Source organism: Nerophis ophidion, linkage group LG02, assembly GCF_033978795.1.
Source record: "Nerophis ophidion isolate RoL-2023_Sa linkage group LG02, RoL_Noph_v1.0, whole genome shotgun sequence".
Classification (NCBI taxonomy): Eukaryota; Metazoa; Chordata; class Actinopteri; order Syngnathiformes; family Syngnathidae; genus Nerophis; species Nerophis ophidion.
In genome coordinates, this window is record NC_084612.1 from 40,461,261 (window position 1) to 40,480,263 (window position 19,003).

The following is a 19,003-nucleotide window of genomic DNA, read 5'->3' on the forward strand; positions in this document are numbered from 1 at the left end:
TAACAAAATAGCACATGTTAGTTTTAGAGCCATGTTTATTCTACTGTCAATAATTGTTTTCACGTAGCAACCAGGCTTATGTGTCATTGTAAACCATTTTAATTTTAGAAAATGGATGGATGGATGAACACGATCAAAATGTGTCACTGTCCATTTAACTCAAAATACTGTCCCAGACAAAAAATTAAACTTGAAAAAAGGATGTCCAAGCTTAGTCTTACAGTTTTTCTTTTCTTCTGTCAGATTCCCTCTTTCCAGCCATAGACTTGTTGACCACAGAATGCAGGTAGGAGTAGAAAAAGAGAAGGTTATCGTACTCTCCATTGTAGTCTTGAGCAAGGCATTGCTCATGAAAGTCTTTGAGGAAATAGTAGATCGCTTCAATAGTCGCCAGGTAGGTGTCTGGTTTGCCCTTTTGAGAGCGCCAGAAACATGTTTTCCTCGTTTTCAGCTCCACTTGTAGCAGGTCTGAAAGATGAAAACAGTACTCTGATGTCATGAACATAACTGTCACACAAAATTAATCTTTAAGTACCTTGTAGCCTCTCATCTGTGCTGATTTTGTTGGTCTGGTTCCATGTGCTGTCGATGAAGACCACCCTTTGAAGGGGATGTGCCCTTGATTCTGAGCATTTTGTTTCATTTGTGGTCCCTGACTCTGGGTCCTCTGCAGTGTGTGTGGCCGCTGTTGCGTTGTCTATTTTCCGCCTCTTTAACCACGGTTCACCAGAGGGGTCAAATGTCTTCTCGTGCAAACATTGCATCATGTCCTGTACTGTGACAGCGCCTGGACCAGGGAACACCAACACAACCTAAAGAGTGTATGTAGAATACAGAGGGCCTTATTTACTAAAGGTTTGCGTGTACTAGAACACATGCAAACCTAATAGCAGACACAAAGCTAATCTATTAAACGTGTACAAAGTGGATTGCGTCTGTTAAGTGAGCAGAATAAGCCGTGCAATCCATTTTGTCTTAATTATTATGCAAAATATATGCTGATGATCAAAATGCACACAATGCTGGGAGGAGAAATTGCAAATATAAATATTTATCACGCGCAATGCGATTGATCAACACTCATCACCGTTTCGCGAGCACTATTTAGCGTTTTATTTAGCACATGTCAGCAGGATGTGCAAACTGACAGTTATGCACACGGCTGCGGAATCTGTGCTCGCGCTGCAAAGACAGACATTGTACAAACGAGAATCCTCCGTCCCATGTGTGTATGACCAAATTTTGGACTGTCAGAAATAAAAAAATATTAGACATGTTTTCTAGCCAACAAATTCCTTTTATAACTGTATAGCTGCTGGATGACTAATAGAGCTGATATTTAATTGAATTGATGCATTTTGGTGTCTGCTGACTTTATTTTTAATTTAGGAAATCTAATACTATGATATATCTCCAACATGAAGACGTTTTTTATTGTGCCTTTTCTTGCATGAGGAAGTCCAGATGCATGAGTGCGCTAGTGATGCGATCCACAGCCTCACGCACAGAATTAACTGTCAGTGTGCAAGTGTTTTTTTTTTGTCTAGATTGCGACAAGATTATTGACGTGTGCTGCTGGTTTAACACATCGCACACAAATATGAGCATGATAACATGATCGTACAATTATGATCATTTTTGTGGTGAAAGCCCTGTATGCACACACAGTCCATTTAGACAAGGCGGTCTGTGCCACATTACCATTGCACACACCGTTTAACATGTGGTATTTAGACATTAGTAAATTAGGCCCAGAATGTATTAAAAATGTTTTCAGCTGACATCCATTGTCATTGAAATGTGTGGTGGATCACAAACTCAGGCTCAATTACCACTTGGTGCAGAATTTTGCAGAAATACATTAACATAAATACTTAATCAGGATTTCTGCAGGCGTTAAATATTTTTTAATGCAACTTGAAACAAATTTAATCCCCGTATCCTACTGCAGATTATTATTTGATATAGTCAAAAGCATGCAATTGTCTGTTAGGACAAAATTGTAAGCATTTAACAATAAAAATGTTGACTAGTTAAAAAGTCAAATTGTGGCCAAATTAGCCACTAATGTAACCATAATATATTGAAATAACACAAGTAACCCTTTCAAACGCAATAAACATTTTGCATTACTGTAGTGTTTGTTTTTTTACCATTGTAATTAAAAGGTCAATAACTTAATTATCCTAAATGGGTAAAACAAACATCTACAGCTCCCTTTAGGTCAATGGTTCCCAAACTTTTGCAGGCTGGCGCCCCCTTGGCTCCCCAGTGAATTCCTAGCGCCCCCCCCCCCTCCCCCCAAAACCCAATTTAGTAAACCAATTTATTTTTTAGCAGTTTTAACTGTTTCAGCAACAGAATGGTAAATAAACATTCCACCAGTAACCTTCATTGTCTCACACTTAATATTAATGGGATGGATGTGCTTGGTGCAGGGACATAGGCTTCTCAACATCAGGCTGGAACTCACTAAGAAGAAGTCGTAGATCCCCGCAGTCAGTAATTTTCAGTCAGTTTCTTTGCTTGGAAAGAAGCAAGGCGACTGCACTGAAGCCCCATTCTACTAAATATGATGTTGGGAAGGCAATAAAGTACATCTTGACCTTGTTCCACAGCACTTGATAGCAGTCAGAGATTTTTTTTTTGTAACCAAAAATCTTGATATGACTTTTTGAAAATTCTGAACATTACAAGCTTGAAATTACAAACCTGAGCTTTTGCTTTTGTAGTCTATGCTGTCGGATCTGACTGGGCCAGAGCGGCGTGTGGTAACTGGACCCTGATGCGTCGTCCACTGACTCGTCCTGCTGCACGTGTTGTGTACAAATCGTCGAACAAACGTTCGAACTTCTGACTTCGACTTTGGACTGCCGCCCCCCTACCGCCCCCCCAGATCTTTCCACCGCCCCCAGGGGGGCGGTACCGCCCACTTTGGGAACCACTGCTTTAGGTAGTCCTACACCCCAGTCCACCGAGCACCACACTTTGGTCATAGGGGACTCCATCACCTGAAACATAAAGCTTACCAAACCAGCCACAATTAAGTGTATTCCCGGGGCAGAGCACCTGACATTGAGGCTAATCTTAGGGAGCTAACTGGCAACAGACCTTATAAACATGTACGACAGGCTAATCGCACCACTAGTTATGCCAACATAGTTGTACACGTTGGCTCCAAAGACACTAGGTTGAGACAGTCAGAGATAAAGAGAAACATAGCCAGGACTTGTGATCTCGCTAGAAAGATGTCCAGGCATCAAGTAATTGTCTCTGGCTCCTTGCTTGCGAGAGGCAATGATGAAAGATATAGCAGATTAGTCTCGCTTAATAAGTGGCTGTCTAGCTTCTGTAGACAAAAGGGACTAACGTATATTGATAATTGGCCCTCTTTCTGGGGCAAACTTGGCTTGCTGATGAGAGACAGCCTTCACCCTAAACGGGAAGGCGCCATCATAATGTCTAGGAACATAGACTATTGTTTGAGTCACACAGACTATTGTTTGAGTCACACTTGACTAACTACACTAGAGCAAGCCTGGTCACAGGCAATTACAGAGCCTGCTAAACTGGGTGAGGAGTAAGTTAAGTTAAAACTAGCCAGCGCCAGGCTGGATAATCCCTCCACACATAGCAATTCTCTTAGAATAATACACAACTCACATAATGTTTTTTCTGCTATGACTGTCAGAGTTGGACATGCGTTCTACTGAGGTGGCAAATTATGATGCGTTCAGTTTATCGCAGCACCAAGCAAACAATCTGAAAAATCCTGTCATATCAATTCCTAGATATGGTCGTAATTATTTTAAGTGCACTGCGCATAATAAACGCAACATTATTAATATTGCTACTACGGATAATTTGATCAAATACTCCTTAAAACAGCCCACTACCCATAAAATGGGCTTTTAAAACATAAGATCATTGTCTCCCAAAACGTTATTAGTTAATGAGGTCATTAGAGACAACAATCTTAACGTCATCGGTCTCAGCGAAACCTGGCTTGAACCAGACGACTTTTTGCGCTAAATGAGGCATCTCCTCCTAACAATACGAATGCGCACATTGCCCTTCCCCTTAAAAGGGGTGGGGGGGGTCGCACTAATATACAACGAAAACTTCAACATTAGTCCAAACCTAAATAATAAATATAATTTGTTTTGAGGTGCTTACTATGAGGTCTGTCACACCGCTGCCTCTATACCTGGCTGTTATCTACCGTCCCCCAGGGCCCTATTCAAACTTTATCAGTGAATTCTCAGAGTTCATTGCTGATCTAGTGATGCACGCCGATAATATAATTATAATCGGGGACTTTAATATCCATATGAATACCCCATCGGACCCACCGTGCGTGGCGCGCTAGACTATAATTGATAGCTGTGGTCTTACACAAATAATAAATGAACCCATGCATCGCAACAGTAATACGATAGACCTAGTACTTGTCAGGGGTATCACCGTTTCCAAAGTTATGATACTCCCGTGTAATAAAGTAATGTCCGATCATTACCTTATAAAATTTGAAGTTCAGACTCATGTTCGGAAAGCTAATAATAATAATAACTGCTTTAGCAGCCGCAACATTAATGCTGCCACAACGATGACTCTTGCTGGCCTACTGCCCTCAGTAATGCCACCATTCCTAAAGTATGTGGGCTCTATGGATAACCTCACTAACAACTTTAACAACGCCCTGCGCGAAACCATTGATAGTATAGCACCGCTGAAGTTAAAAAAGGCTCCGAAAAGGTGTACCCCCTGGTTTACAGAACAAAATAAAGCTCATAAATTATCTTTTAGAAAGCTGGAACGCAAATGGCGCGTGACTAAACTTGAGGTTTTCCATCAAGCATGGAGTGATAGTTTAATAACTTATAAACGCATGCTTAGGGGCTTCACGGTGGCAGAGGTCTGCCTCACAATACGAAGGTCCTGCGGTCCGGGGTTCAATCCCAGGCTCGGGATCTTTCTGTGTGGAGTTTGCATGTTCTCCCCGTGACTGCGTGGGTTCCCTCCGGGTACTACGGCTTCCTCCCACCTCCAAAAACATGCACCTGGGGATAGGTTGATTGGCAACACTAAATTGGCCCTAGTGTGTGAATGTGAGTGGGAATGTCTGTCTGTCTGTGTTGGCCCTGCGATGAGGTGGCGACTTGTCCAGGGTGTAACCCGCTTTCCGCCTGATTGTAGCTGAGATAGGCGCCAGCGCCCCCCGCGACCCCAAAAGGGAATAAGCGGTAGAAAATGGATGGATAGATGTTTACTTGACCCAATTCCTGGGAAACTTATCAAGGAGCTCTTTGTAATATTAGGTCCATCAGTGCTAAATATTAAAAACTTACAGTTGTGATCAAAATTATTCAACCTCCACACAATTTTGGTGTTTTAGCAAGTTGGACATTTATTCCGTATTTTGTTTATAGTCATGTCAAATAAAGATGCATTAAATAGACGGATGCAACTTGAATTACAACATTAAATTTTGTAACATACCAGTGTCATTTCTCTTAATATCTCATTGACAAAATGATTCAACCCCTTGAAGATCATAACTCTTAAGAACAGAATTTGAACAAGATCTTTTCAATCAGGTGTTGAAAACACCTGGAGATGTGATTAAAACCAGCTTCTTGTAGATCAGGGGTCACCAACGCGGTGCCCGCGGGCACTAGGTCGCCCGTAAGGACCAGATGAGTCGCCTGTTGGCCTGTTCTAAAAATAGCTCAAATAGCAGCACTTACCAGTGAGCTGTCTCTATTTTTTCTAATTTATTTATTTACTAGCAAGCTGGTCTCGCTTTGCTCGACATTTTTAATTCTAAGAGGGACGAAACTCAAATAGAATTTGAAAATCCAAGAAAATATTTTAAAGACTTGGTCTTCACTTGTTTAAATAAATTCATTTATTATAACTTTCAGAAAGACAATTTTAGAGAAAAAATACACCCTTAAAAATGATTTTAGGATTTTTAAACAAATATACCTTTTTACCTTTCAAATTCCTTCCTCTTCTTTCCTGACAATTTAAATCAATCCATCCATCCATCCATCCATTTTCTACCGCTTATTCCCTTTCGGGGTCGCGGGGGGCGCTGGTGCCTATCTCAGCTACAATCGGGCGGAAGGCAGGGTACACCCTGGACAAGTCGCCACCTCATCGCAGGGCCAACACAGATAGACAGACAACATTCACACTCACATTCACACACTAGGGCCAATTTAGTGTTGCCAATCAACCTATCCCCAGGTGCATGTCTTTGGAAGTGGGAGGAAGCCGGAGTACTCGGAGGGAACCCACGCATTCAATGTTCAAGTAAATTTATTTTTTTTATTGTAAAGAATAATAAATATATTTTAATTTAATTTTTCATTTTAGCTTCTGTTTTTTTGACGAAGAATATTTGTGAAATATTTCTTCAAATGTATTATGATTAAAATTCCAAAATATTATTCTGGCAAATCTAGAACATCTTTAGAATCACATTTAAATCTTAATTCAAAGTCTTTTGAATTTCTTTAAAAAAATCTATTCTGGAAAATCTAGAAGAAATAATGGTTTGTCTTTGTTAAAAATATGGCTTGGTCCAATTTGTTATATATTCTAACAAAGTGAAGATTGGATTTTAAACTATTTAAAAACATGTCATCAAAATTCTAAAATTAATCTAAATTAGGAAAAATTACGATTGATGTTCCATAAATTATTTTTTTAATTTTTTCAAAAAGATTCGAATTAGGTAGTTTTTCCTCTTCTTTTTTTTGGTTGTATTTTGAATTTTAAAGAGTCAAAATTGAAGATAAACTATGTTTCAAAATTACATTTTCATTTTTTTCCTGTTTTCTCCTTTTTTAAACTGTCCAATTGAGTGTTTTTTTCATTATTAATTCTCTACAAAAAAAAAACTTCCGTAAAAGAAAAAAAAAATGTAGGACAGAATGACAGACAAAAATATAAATTTATTATATATATATATATATATATATATATACATACATGTATATATATTTTTTTAATTAAAGGTAAATTGAGCAAATTGGCTATTTCTAGCAATTTATTTAAGTGTGTATCAAACTAGTAGCCATTCGCATTAATCAGGACCCAAGAAGTAGCTCTTGGTTTCAAAAAGGTTGGTGACCCCTGTTGTAGATGGTCAATGGTGTATTTGCAACATGGTGAAGTCCAGGGAGTGGTCAAAGAAGTCAAGAGAGGAGGTAATTTCTCTTCATAAGAAAGGATATGGATATAAGAAAATAGGAAAGACATTACACATTCCAAGAGACAGTTGGGAGCATAATTAGCAAGTTTAAAGCTAAAGGCACAGTGGAAACACTACCTTGGCGTGGTAGAAAGAGGATGCTGTGTGCAACTGCTGTCCGGCATTTGAAGCGTACAGTGGTGAAAAACCCCCGGGTAACAGATGAGGAACTACAACAGGATATTGCTGAGGGGGGAACGCAGGTTTCGTCCCAGACAATTAGGCGCGCACTACGAGATGAAGGCCTCCATGCCAGAACTCCCAGGCGCACACCACCTCTGACTACCAGGCACAAGAAAAAATAGACTCCAGTATGGCAAAAATCATCTGGACAAACCCCAAAGGTTTTGGGAAACTGTTCTATGGAGTGATGAGACAAAAGTGGAACTGTTTGGGCCTATAAATAAACTTTTCGCCTGGAGGAGAAAAAAATGAAGCTTACACAGAGAAGAACACCTATCCTACTGTTAAGCATGGTGGGCGGTCAGTCATGCTCTGGGGCTGTTTCTCTGCCTCAAGTACCGGTAATCTCCAGCGCGTTCAAGGCATTATGAATTAAATTTCCTACCAGGATATATTAGCTGCAAATGTCATGAAGTCAGTGACGAAGCTGAGGCTTGGGAGACGTTGGACCTTCCAACAGGACAACGATCCCAAGCATACCTCCAAATCAACATCAGAGTGGTTGCAGAAGTAGGGCTGGAAGACTCTGGAGTGTCCTTCACAGTCGCCAGACCTAAATCCTACAGAAAACCTGTGGTGGGACTTGAAGGAGGCAGTTGCAGCACGCAAGCCCAAGAATATGAATGAACTGGAGGCCTTTGACCAAGAGGAATGGGCTAAAATACCTGTAGATCGTTGCAAGAAGCTTGTGTCCGGTTATGTATCACGTTTGAAGGATGTAATTACTGCCAAAGGGTGTTCTACTAAGTACTAATGATGCATGTAATGAGGGGGTTGAATAATTTTGTCAATGAGATATTAAGAAAAATTTCCTTTTTTGGTATTTTGTAAAATACAGTGTTACAATTTAAGTTGCATTCGTCTATTTGACACATCTTTCTTTGATATGACTATAAACAAAATACGGAATAAACGTCCAACTTGCTAAAACACCAAAATTGTGTTGGGGTTGAATAATATTGATCACAACTGTATCACTTTCCTCTGGCACTGTTCCCCAGAATTAAAAAAAGCGGTTATTCATCCTCTCTCTAAAAGACATAACCCCGATCCTGACCTCATGGTAAACTACCGACCGGTCTCTCACCTTCCTTTTCTTTCGAAAATCCTCGAAAAAAATTGTTGCAGAGCAGCTAAATGAACACTTAGCGTCTAACAATCTATGTGAAACCTTTCAATCCGGTTTCAGGGCAAATCACTCTACGGAGACAGCCCTCGCAAAAATGACTAATGATCTATTGCTAACAATGGATTCTAAAGAGTCATCTATGTTGCTGCTCCTCGATCTTAGCGCTGCTTTCAATACCGTCGATCATAATATTTTATTAGAGCGTATCAAAACACGAGTAGGTATGTCAGATAGGGGTGTAACGGTACGTGTATTTGTATTGAACCGTTTCGGTACGGGGGTTTCGGTCCGAAGGTGTACCGAACAAGTAGAGATGCTAGCAGCTAGCAGGCTAGGACAACATGTTAATGCCAGAGCTGGAAGACCCTCCTGCCTCGTTAAGATCTCCCGTTTGGAAACACTTTGGCTAGGCGATACAACAATGGAGGGCGGACGTTTGCCAAGATTGTTCAGCAACTGCTTCTGACAACACGTCATATGTGTTGCACCTTTCCTGCTTAAAGCTCCCATAGTGTCTCCCTTGCGCAAACAAACCTTCACTCTACCCGGCAGTGGGTCTCCACCAGTGTTAATTTTGACAACAAAATTTGATTTAGTTTTAATCATAGTCTTTTGACTAAAATGTAATTTAGTTTTAGTCATTATTTAGTTATTTAAATTGTTTTAGTTTTAGTCTAGTTTTAGCTGACAAAATATCATAAGATTATAGTCGACGAAAACTACAGTAGATTTAGTCGACTAAAGGGTAATATGTAAACTTTCCCTTCAATTTCTGAAAGTCGAAGCAAAACAGCGGAAAAATCACCGATACAAGTCGTATTTTGATGAAAATCATGTCTCAAATTTAGTATTTCCCGAGTAAGCCGTGTAATAAACGGGATAACGTCGAGTGAGTTGTATGTTGTTGAAAATGCCTACCCGTGTGTGGATTTCGGGGTGATTCGACTGTAAATGTCGCTTCAAGTTTGTTGTGTTTTTCCCCGTAATCCTCGCGCTGCATTTCTTACACTGCGTCTTGTTATCTTTGACGTCAAATATAAAATTTCCCCATATGTCCTCTCTCCTCTTCCTCCCCGGCGTTGACATGTTGTCTTCTGCAGCGCATTCCCGGGTCAGTCTCAAACGCAAACTACGTTTACGTAACTTCCTTACCACGTCGCTCTGATTGGTTCTCTTCCCAACTCCTCCCGCCTCTTCCTAACGAAATTAGTTCCAATAGGATCTCGTCTCTGGCAGACATTTTCGTCTCGTTTTTATTCGTTGACGAATATGTCAATACACCTCCTCATTGTCTTAGTCCACGTAAATTATTTTTTATTTAGTTATTGTCTTGTTTTAGTCAGAAAAAAAAGGTCGTTGACGATAACTATAAAGAAAATTTTTCGTCAACAAAATTAACACTGGTCTCCACAGCTCCGGAATCCAGGGTAAATGAAGAGTCCAGCGATTAGTTGCAAATCGTGGCTTTATTGAAGTCTAGCACATAGCCAATCCAACAAAACACTAGCCACTCCTGCGCTCTACCGCTCCCTCACCTCGCTCGCCGCACACTCACTGACGTCACATGCTGTCACAAATTAAAGGGCCACACACACACATACGCTACTCTCATAACACAGTGGTTGTCAACCTTTTTTCAGTGATTTACCTACCCCATGTGAATTTTTTTTTTAATTGAAGTACCCCCTAGTCAGAGCAAAGCATTTTTGGTTAAAAAAACAGATAAAGAAGTAAAATACAGCTCTATGTCATCAGTTTCTGATTTATTCAATTGTATAACAGTGCAAAATATTGCTCATTTGTAGTTGTCTTTCTTGACCTATTTGAAAAGAAAGATATAAAAATAACAAAAAACTTGTTGAAAAAGAAACAAGTGATTTAATTATAAATAAAGATTTCTACACATAGAAGTAATTAGGGCTGGCCGATATTGCCTTTTTTAATATCTCGATATTTTTAGACCATATCGCGGTATACGATATACATTACGATATTTTGCCTTGGCCTTGAATGAACACTTGATGCATATAATCACAGCAGTATGATGATTCTATGTGTATACATTAAAATCCAATAAAGTACTATCTATCTAAAACATTCTTCTTCATACCGCATTAATATATGTTACTTTTAAACTTTCATGCAGAGAGGGAAATCACAACTAAGTCAATTGACCAAAAATGTATATATTAAAGTTATTAAGCAATGGCACAAACATTCAAGTCATTTCCAAAACATAAAGCGCAAGATTGTCAGAGACATTTTAAGTGTCAAATAAAAATGAGCTGCATAATAGGAAATCAAATAGTATTTGTCCTTCACTATGTGGTATGTTACTAAGGTTATGAAATTATCTTCATTCTCTAGCGAGTGACTTTACAAATGATGCTACATGTTAGCAGTAAGCTACTTTTTATAGCAACACTTTCCCCCCCACACAAATTACGGTTGTCTGTTCGACATACTCCCAATTGAAGCCGAACCACCGCCAGACGATGGAAACCCTGCTGTTATTATTGGGAATTTAGTCTTCCTTCATTTGTTATCAGGTCCGCACCTTCTTTCTCTCGTACGGCTACGTTGGCAGCTAACGTTAGCTCCGCCGCTACCTCTCTGCCCTGCAACTGCGAGGGCGTGTATGTGACGTGACAGTTTGTAAGAATGTGCGCCTGCTTGTCTGCGAGAAGAGCCTGAAGTGTATGCCCGCAGCTAAAAGTCCTGCGTGTGAACGTATACTCGAATATCACGATATAGTCATTTTCAATATCGCACAGAGACAACCCCGCGATATATTGTATATATCGATATCACACATCATCACATCAAGGCTACAGACAAAACATCCTGAGGCTTTTTTCATCATTTCTGGGGACTTCAATCATGCTACTTTGGACTCAACATTAGCTGCTTTTTACCAGGCTGTGGATTGTCCCACGAGAAACAACAGGACAATTGACCTACTGTATTCTAATGTCAGGGATGCATACAAGGTCACACCCCTACCCCCACTAGGGAAGTCTGACCACAATCTTGTTCATTTGCGGCCAAAATACACCCCCATGGTCCAAAGACAGCCTGTTAACACTTGCTATGTGAGGAAGTGGTCCCCTGAATTGGAAGATGCCCTCAGAGACTGCTACAACACCACAGACTGGGACGTGCTGCTTCCACAGGGTGAGGACATTGATGGGCTGACTCACTGTCTCACAGATTACCTCAACTTCTGCGTGGACGTGATCTGCCCTGCTAAGACTGTTCGGTGCTACCCTAATAACAAACCCTGGGTAACACAAGAAGTTAAAGCTGTCCTCAACAAGAAGAAAGCTGCCTTCAGGAGTGGAGACAGGGAGGCAATGAGAGCAGCACAGCTTGAGGTGAAACGACGCGTGAGGGAGGCTAAGGACAGCTACAGGAAGAAGCTGGAGCAGAAGCTGCAGCAGAACAACATGAGGGAGGTCTGGGAAGGTGTGAAAACCATCACAGGCTACAAGACAAAGACCAGAGCTGTTGTGGGGACAATAGAGAGGGCCAATGAGATGAATAACTTCTTTAACCGGTTTAACCAGCCCGTGTCCTCTCCGTCCCCCACTTCCCATCACAGCCAACCCCTCTTCTGCTCCCCTCAACGCACCTCCCCCCCAGCCATGACAGCACCCCCCTCCACCACCTCTACGCAGACATTAGTCATCTCTGCGGACCAGGTCAGAGGTCAACTGAGGAAGCTACAGCCAAGGAAAGCAGCAGGCCCAGACAAGCTGTGCCCCCGACTCCTGAAGACCTGTGCTGCAGAACTGGGTGAACCACTTCAAAGGATCTTCAACCTCAGCCTGCAGCTGGGAAGAGTGCCCACCCTCTGGAAGACGTCATGCATCGTTCCAGTTCCCAAAAAGAACGGCCCCAGTGAGCTGAACGACTACAGACCAGTGGCGCTCACCTCTCATCTAATGAAGACATTGGAGCGGCTATTTCTCAGCCTGCTCAGACCACAGGTGCAACATGCCCAGGACAGCCTGCAGTTTGCGTACCAGGAAGGCGTTGGTGTGGAGGATGCTATCCTTTACCTGCTGCATCGAGCCCACTCACACCTGGATAAGGGAAATGGCACTGTGAGGATCCTGTTCCTGGACTTCTCGAGTGCCTTTAATACCATCCAGCCCCGCCTCCTTCAGGACAAGCTCTACAAAATGCAAGTGGACCCCTGCCTGGTTGCCTGGATTTTGAACTACCTCACCGACAGGCCACAGTACGTCAGACTGATGGACATCACGTCTGACACTGTGATCAGCAGCACCGGAGCACCGCAGGGAACGGTGCTGGCCCCTCTTCTCTTCACCCTGTACACCACTGACTTCTGCTACAACTCAGAGCTGTGTCACATCCAGAGGTATGCGGATGACACAGCCATCGTCGGGTGCATCAGGGACGGCAGAGAGGAGGAGTTTCGGAACCTGGTGAGGGACTTTGTTGTCTGGTGCCACACGAACGTCTTGCAGCTCAATCCGTCAAAGACCAAGGAGCTGGTCATTGACTTTGGGAGGTCGAGTCCACGGTCACAACCTATTGTGATCGAGGGAGTTGAGGTACAGACTGTGGACTCATTCAAGTACCTCGGGGTTTGGGTGGACAATAAGCTGGACTGGACTGTTAACACGGACCACCAGTACAAGAAAGGACAGAGCAGGCTGTACTTCCTCAGGAGACTGCACTCCTTCAACATTTGTAGAAAACTCCTGTGGATGTACTACCAGTCTGTGGTTGCCAGTGTTCTGTTCTACATGGTAGTGTGCTGGGGGGGCAGTACATCTAAGAAGGAAAGCTCCAGACTTGAGAAACTGATCAGGCGGGCCGGTTCTACAATCGGAATGAAACTGGACTCACTGGTGAAGGTGGCAGAGAAGAGGACTGTGGACAAACTAGTGAGCATCCTGGATGATGCCAGTCACCCTCTGCATAGCGTTATCAGTAGCCAGAGAAGCCTGTTCAGTGCTAGACTGCTTCATCCCAAGTGCAGGACTAATAGACTCAAGAACTCCTTTGTCCCACACGCCATTAGACTGTACAACTCCTCTCTGGGACGGGGGACGGGGGGTATTAGGATGACAGGGGATGCAAAACATTAACAGTGCAATACGTTTTCATAACATGGTCACTACTGCCTACTTTGTCTTGTTATATTCTTATTTTACTGTTATATTGTTATTCCCATTGTTTTTATTCTTTTTGTAATATTTTTCTATTTTGTTTCCTTTTAAACCCCCATTATTTACTTTTTACTTTTTTCTTTAAATTGATCTCAACTCTGTACACTGCTGCTGGAATTTTAATTTTCCTGAAGGAACTCTCCTGAAGGAATCAATAAAGTACTATCTATCTATCTATCTATATCACCCAGCCCTAGAAGTAATCATCAACTTAAAGTGCCGTCTTTGGGGATTGTAATAGAGATCCATCTGGATTCATGAACTTCATTCTAAACATTTCTTCACAAAAAAATAAATCTTTAACATCAATATTTATGGAACATGTCTACAAAAAACGGCGGGCGGTGTTGATAAACGTGAACCCCGTCTTAAACAAGTTGAAAAACTTATTGGGGTGTTAGCATTTAGTGGTCAATTGTATGTAGTGTACAATCTACTAATGAAAGTCTAAATCAATCAATCCAAAAAAGCACTATATATGTAGAAAAGTTTTGTTAAGAAACCATTCTGAGCCTTATTTAGTTTTTATTTTATATATGTTATATATGTATTAACCCTGGCAATGGACCCTTTGTCTATATGTATGTTATGCCATTGTTTACAAATTTGATAAATAAATAACCCCAAAAATTTATATTTTGTTGTTTTCTTACTGTACCGAAAATTACCGTGACTTCTGAACCGAAATTTTTGTGTACCGTTACACCCCTAATGTCAGACTTAGCCCTGTCTTGGTTTAACTCTTATCTTACTGACAGGATGCAGTGCGTCTCCCAAAACAATGTGACCTCGGACTATGTTAAGGTAACGTGTGGAGTTCCCCAGGGTTCGGTCCTTGGCCCTGCATTCTTCAGCATCTACATGCTGCCGCTAGGTGACATCATACGCAAATACGGTGTTAGCTTCCACTGTTATGCTGATGACACCCAACTCTACATGCCCCTAAAGCTGACCAACACGCCGGATTGTAGTCAGCTGGAGGCGTGTCTTAATGAAATTAAACAATGGATGTCCGCCAACTTTTTGCAAATCAATGCCAGGAAATCGGAAATGCTTATAATCAGTCCTGCTAGACACCGACCTCTATTTAATAATACAACTTTAACATTTGACAACCAAACAATTAAGCAAGGTGACTCGGTAAAAATCTGGGTATTATCTTCGACCCGACTCTCTCGTTTGAGTTACACATTAAAAGCGTTACTAAAACGGCCTTATTTCATCTCCGTAATATCGCTAAAATTTGTTCCATTTTGTCCACTAAAGACGCTGAGATCATTATCCATGCGTTTGTTACGTGTTGTCTCGATTACTGTAACGTATTATTTTCGGGTCTCTCCATGTCTAGTATTAAACAATTGCAGTTGGTACAAAATGCGGCTGCTAGACTTTTGACAAGAACAAGAAAGTGTGATTATATTATTACGCCTATACTGGCTCACCTGCACTGGCTTCCTGTGCACTTAAGATGTGACTTTAAGGTTTTACTACTTACGTATAAAATACTACACGGTCTAGTTCCGGCCTATCTTGCCGAGTGTACTGTACCATATGTACCGGCAAGAAATCTGCGTTCAAAGGACTCTGGCTTATTAGTGATTCCCAGAGCCCAAAAAAAGTCAGTACTCTGGAATGCCCTCCCGGTAACAGTTCAAAATGCTACCTCATCTTAAAACTCATTTGTATACTCTGGCCTTTAAATAGACCCCATTTTTAGACCAGTTGATCTGCCGTTTCTTTTCTTTTTCTCCTCTACCTTCTTGTCCCTTAAGGGCAAATGTAATTTGTAAAAAAATAACCAATCAAGTTAGTTTTTAAATTCTGGACATCTTTGGCGTTCTTATATGCTGCATAAAAAAGTAAGCTTTTTTTCTTCTATAGAGACAACTATATCATTTGTATATGTTGTATAATATTCTTGAAATGTCATACAGTATGAAAACATGGTTCGTGAATAATTTCATTGGAATCGATTTAGACTTCTCTCTCCTCATGTCAACAAGAATGTTTTTTTTGGTTTCAAACAAAAAAACAAACAGGGATGTGCTTGCGACATTCACCACAGACCACAGTGGGGAAAAAAAATGGGTATCAGGTAAATTCTAATACAGTGGTACCTTAACTAAAAATGTTTCGAGATAAGAGCTGTCACTCAGAAAATTGTTATGATTTAAGTTGCAAGCAAAACTTTCAGTTACAAGCATCTCTGCCATTAGTTGGTGTAGCAAATGCCACAGTTAACCCAAGATCTGCACAAAACAGTTGGTTTTACTCGCTGTCTTTAATAGGTAAAGTTCCACATAACTTTGATTTCTAACCATGGGAAGGAAAAAGGTGGGCGTAAAAGCAGCGTTGGTTTGAAATACAAGTGTTTTGAGAAAAGAGCTTTATAACAGAACCAATTAAGCTCACTAATTGAGGTACTACTATACATGCAACTACAAGTGTATACCAACCTTGTCTTGATCAAACTCAGGAATGCAGGGGTAGGTGTATATGGTGACATCGCTCGGTGCAAGAATCTTGGCATGAACAGCAGTGCTCTTGCCATCTGTCTCGTTAGGGTGCTTGATGATGTCTATCTTTACTGGAAGCTAAAAGACAACTCATGTCATTCAAACTCACCGACTGCAGCGTTTAATAAAACTCACGCAAAAAGTCATAACATTTCCATTACATTCAAATCATCAAGAGGACTTTTGCTGAAGGCTGCAAAGAACAAACAACAAAAACTTTTTATACCGACCTTGACGGTGGGGATTTCTTGCAGATTGACGTCCACTAATAAGCAGCATGTGTAGCAGAAGAACATCCTTGATCCTCCACATTTAGCACACTTTGACCTGCCCCTCTGTTGCACTTTCTCCAGCACCGCATGGGATGCCAATTTCAGTCCTTGAAGAGGCGGCTTGGAGAGCTCACGAGTGTCTGCAAGATGGCTGGAGACCGTTGTTTTATCACAGCATTGAGCATGAAGACTCAGGCCTTCAGCCATGCTGCTCATGCTTCCTCTTGTAATGTGGACCAAATATGTATAGCTCTGCAAGAGGGACACATTTAGCTTTCAGTTAGGAGACATACCTGTATACTATAACAATACATATTTGTACTGTCCATCCATTTCCTACCGCTTGTCCCTTTTTGGGCTCGTGGGGGGTGCTGGAGCCTATCTCAGCATCAATCATGCGGAAGGCGGGTACACCCTGGACAAGTCGCCACCTCATCGCAGGGCCAACACAGATAGACAGACAACATTCACACTCACATTCACACACTAGGGCCAATTTAGTGTTGCCAATCAACCTATCCCCAGGTGCATGTCTTTGGAGGTGGGAGGAAACCGGAGTACCCGGAGGGAACCCACGCAGTCACAGGGAGAACATGCACACTCCACAAAGAAAGATCCCGAGCCCGGGATTGAACCCAGGACTGCTCAGGATCTTTGAACTGTGAGGCACATGCACTAACCCCTGCACCACATTGTTAAAAGCGTTTTCTTCGGTGCTTGACAAAAGATTCATCTCACACTGTAGCAGCTATTTAGCAATACTAATACTAATACTTCATAGCAAATGACCCATGCTCAATCCAATATTAAACATATGCCAATGTAACAATTAAGAAGAACATGCCTAGTGTGTGAATGTGAGTGTGAATGTTGTCTGTGTTGGCCCTGCGATGAGGTGGCAACTTGTCCAGGGTTTACCTCGCCTTCAACCCGATTGTAACTGAGATAGGCTCCAACACCCTCTGCGACCCCAAGGGGGACAAGCGGTAGGAAATGGATGGATGGATGCCTAGTGTTTGAATGTGAGTGTGAATGTTGTCTGTCTATCTGTGTTGGCCTTGTGTTGAGGTGGTGACTTGACCACGGTGTACACCGCCTTCCGCCCGAATGCCGCAGAGATCGGCTCCAAAACCCCCTGCGACCCCAAAAGTGTCAAGCGGTAGAAAATGGATGGATGGATGCTTGGAATACAGCTGAGATAGGCTCTAGCGACCCCGAAAGGGGCAGACGGTAGAAATGGATGGATGCTTCACTAATTACAATTTTATGCAAACACAAAATGCACTGGCTAGTCGTGGCTTCATAAGCAGAGTATTTTTGTATTATGTTGAAGAATATACGTTCAGCAACACTTCGATCGCTACTACACGTTGACTTATATCACAGAGTTGTATGAACGTGAAGTTGCCACACGTCACATGGGCTAGCATGGTTAGCTGATAGCATGGACAAGCAGCGTTCGTGTTGACAACCACGCAGTCTCTGACGCGAGCAACAAGTGTGTTGCACTTATATGTACCACTTACATGCACCACGACAAATCACGAGGCGACGAGACGTCACCAAGAAGAGAATGAATAAGGTTTAACGGCGAGTTTCATCTTCGTCTGCCTATTCTTCTTCTTTTGTTTAATGGCGGTTAGCAAGAAACCTTTCTGGTGCGCATTACCGCCACCTACTGAAATGGCGTGTGGACCGAGGTGGATCCCTACTCTATTATTTTATTTAGCCCAGTGTTTTTTTTTTTTTTTTTTAATATGTGTATTATGCTTTATAACACTTAACCCAATCTTCTCTTTTGTTAACTTACTTTCCAGGATTTCCCTTTCTCTATTGTATTACCTACAATATATTAAAACATGTCCTTTATAAAAGCTGTTAAAGCCAGATAAAATACGGTCAGGGTTTTTTAACCACTGTGCCGCGGCATACTAGTGTGCCGTGAGATACAGTCTGGTGTGCCGTGGGAGATTATCTAAATTCACCTATGTGGGTTAAAAAATTTAGCAAACCAGAAGGGGTGTGGGAAAAAATCGATTCGAATACGAATTGCGATTCTCTCGTGGTGCGATTCAGAATCGATTCTCATTTTTTAAAATATCGATATATATATATTTTTAATCAATCCAACAAAACAATACACAGCAATACCATAACAATGCAATCCAATTCCAAAACCAAACCTGACCCAGTGACACTCAGAACTGCAATAAACAGAGCAATTGAGAGGAGACACAGAACAGACCAAAAGTAGTGAAACAAAAATGAATATTATCAACAACAGTATCAATATTAGTTATAATTTCAGCATAGCAGTGATTTAAATCCCTCAATGACATTATCATTAGACACTTATAAAAATAAAAAAAGAACAATAGTGTCACAGTGACTTACACTTGCATCACATCTCATAAGCTTGACAACACACTGTCTCCAATGTT

At 41.4% G+C, this 19,003-nt stretch overlaps 1 protein-coding gene across 1 annotated transcript; it reads right to left on the reverse strand.

Annotated features, from left to right (window-relative positions):
* Positions 1 to 17: 17 nt before the first annotated feature.
* On the reverse strand, positions 18 to 18,251 carry dtwd1 (DTW domain containing 1). Its single transcript, XM_061883655.1, has 5 exons — positions 18,089 to 18,251; positions 16,521 to 16,814; positions 16,231 to 16,368; positions 536 to 812; positions 18 to 468 (listed from the first exon to the last, which is right to left on the reverse strand). Exons 2-5 carry the CDS (start codon positions 16,776 to 16,778, stop codon positions 218 to 220), a joined length of 924 nt encoding a protein of 307 aa, XP_061739639.1. The 5' UTR covers positions 16,779 to 16,814; positions 18,089 to 18,251; the 3' UTR covers positions 18 to 217.
* Positions 18,252 to 19,003: the final 752 nt, after the last annotated feature.

Excerpts from the sequence above, each read along its gene's own strand:
- dtwd1 (XM_061883655.1), bottom strand. The coding sequence starts at position 16,778 with ATGAGCAGCATGGCTGAAGGCCTGAGTCTTCATGCTCAATGCTGTGAT. Across the intron at positions 16,369-16,520 it reads AAGAAATCCCCACCGTCAAG|CTTCCAGTAAAGATAGACAT; the intron begins GTCGGTATAAAA and ends GTTGTCTTTTAG. Across the intron at positions 469-535 it reads CACAGATGAGAGGCTACAAG|ACCTGCTACAAGTGGAGCTG; the intron begins GTACTTAAAGAT and ends TTCATCTTTCAG.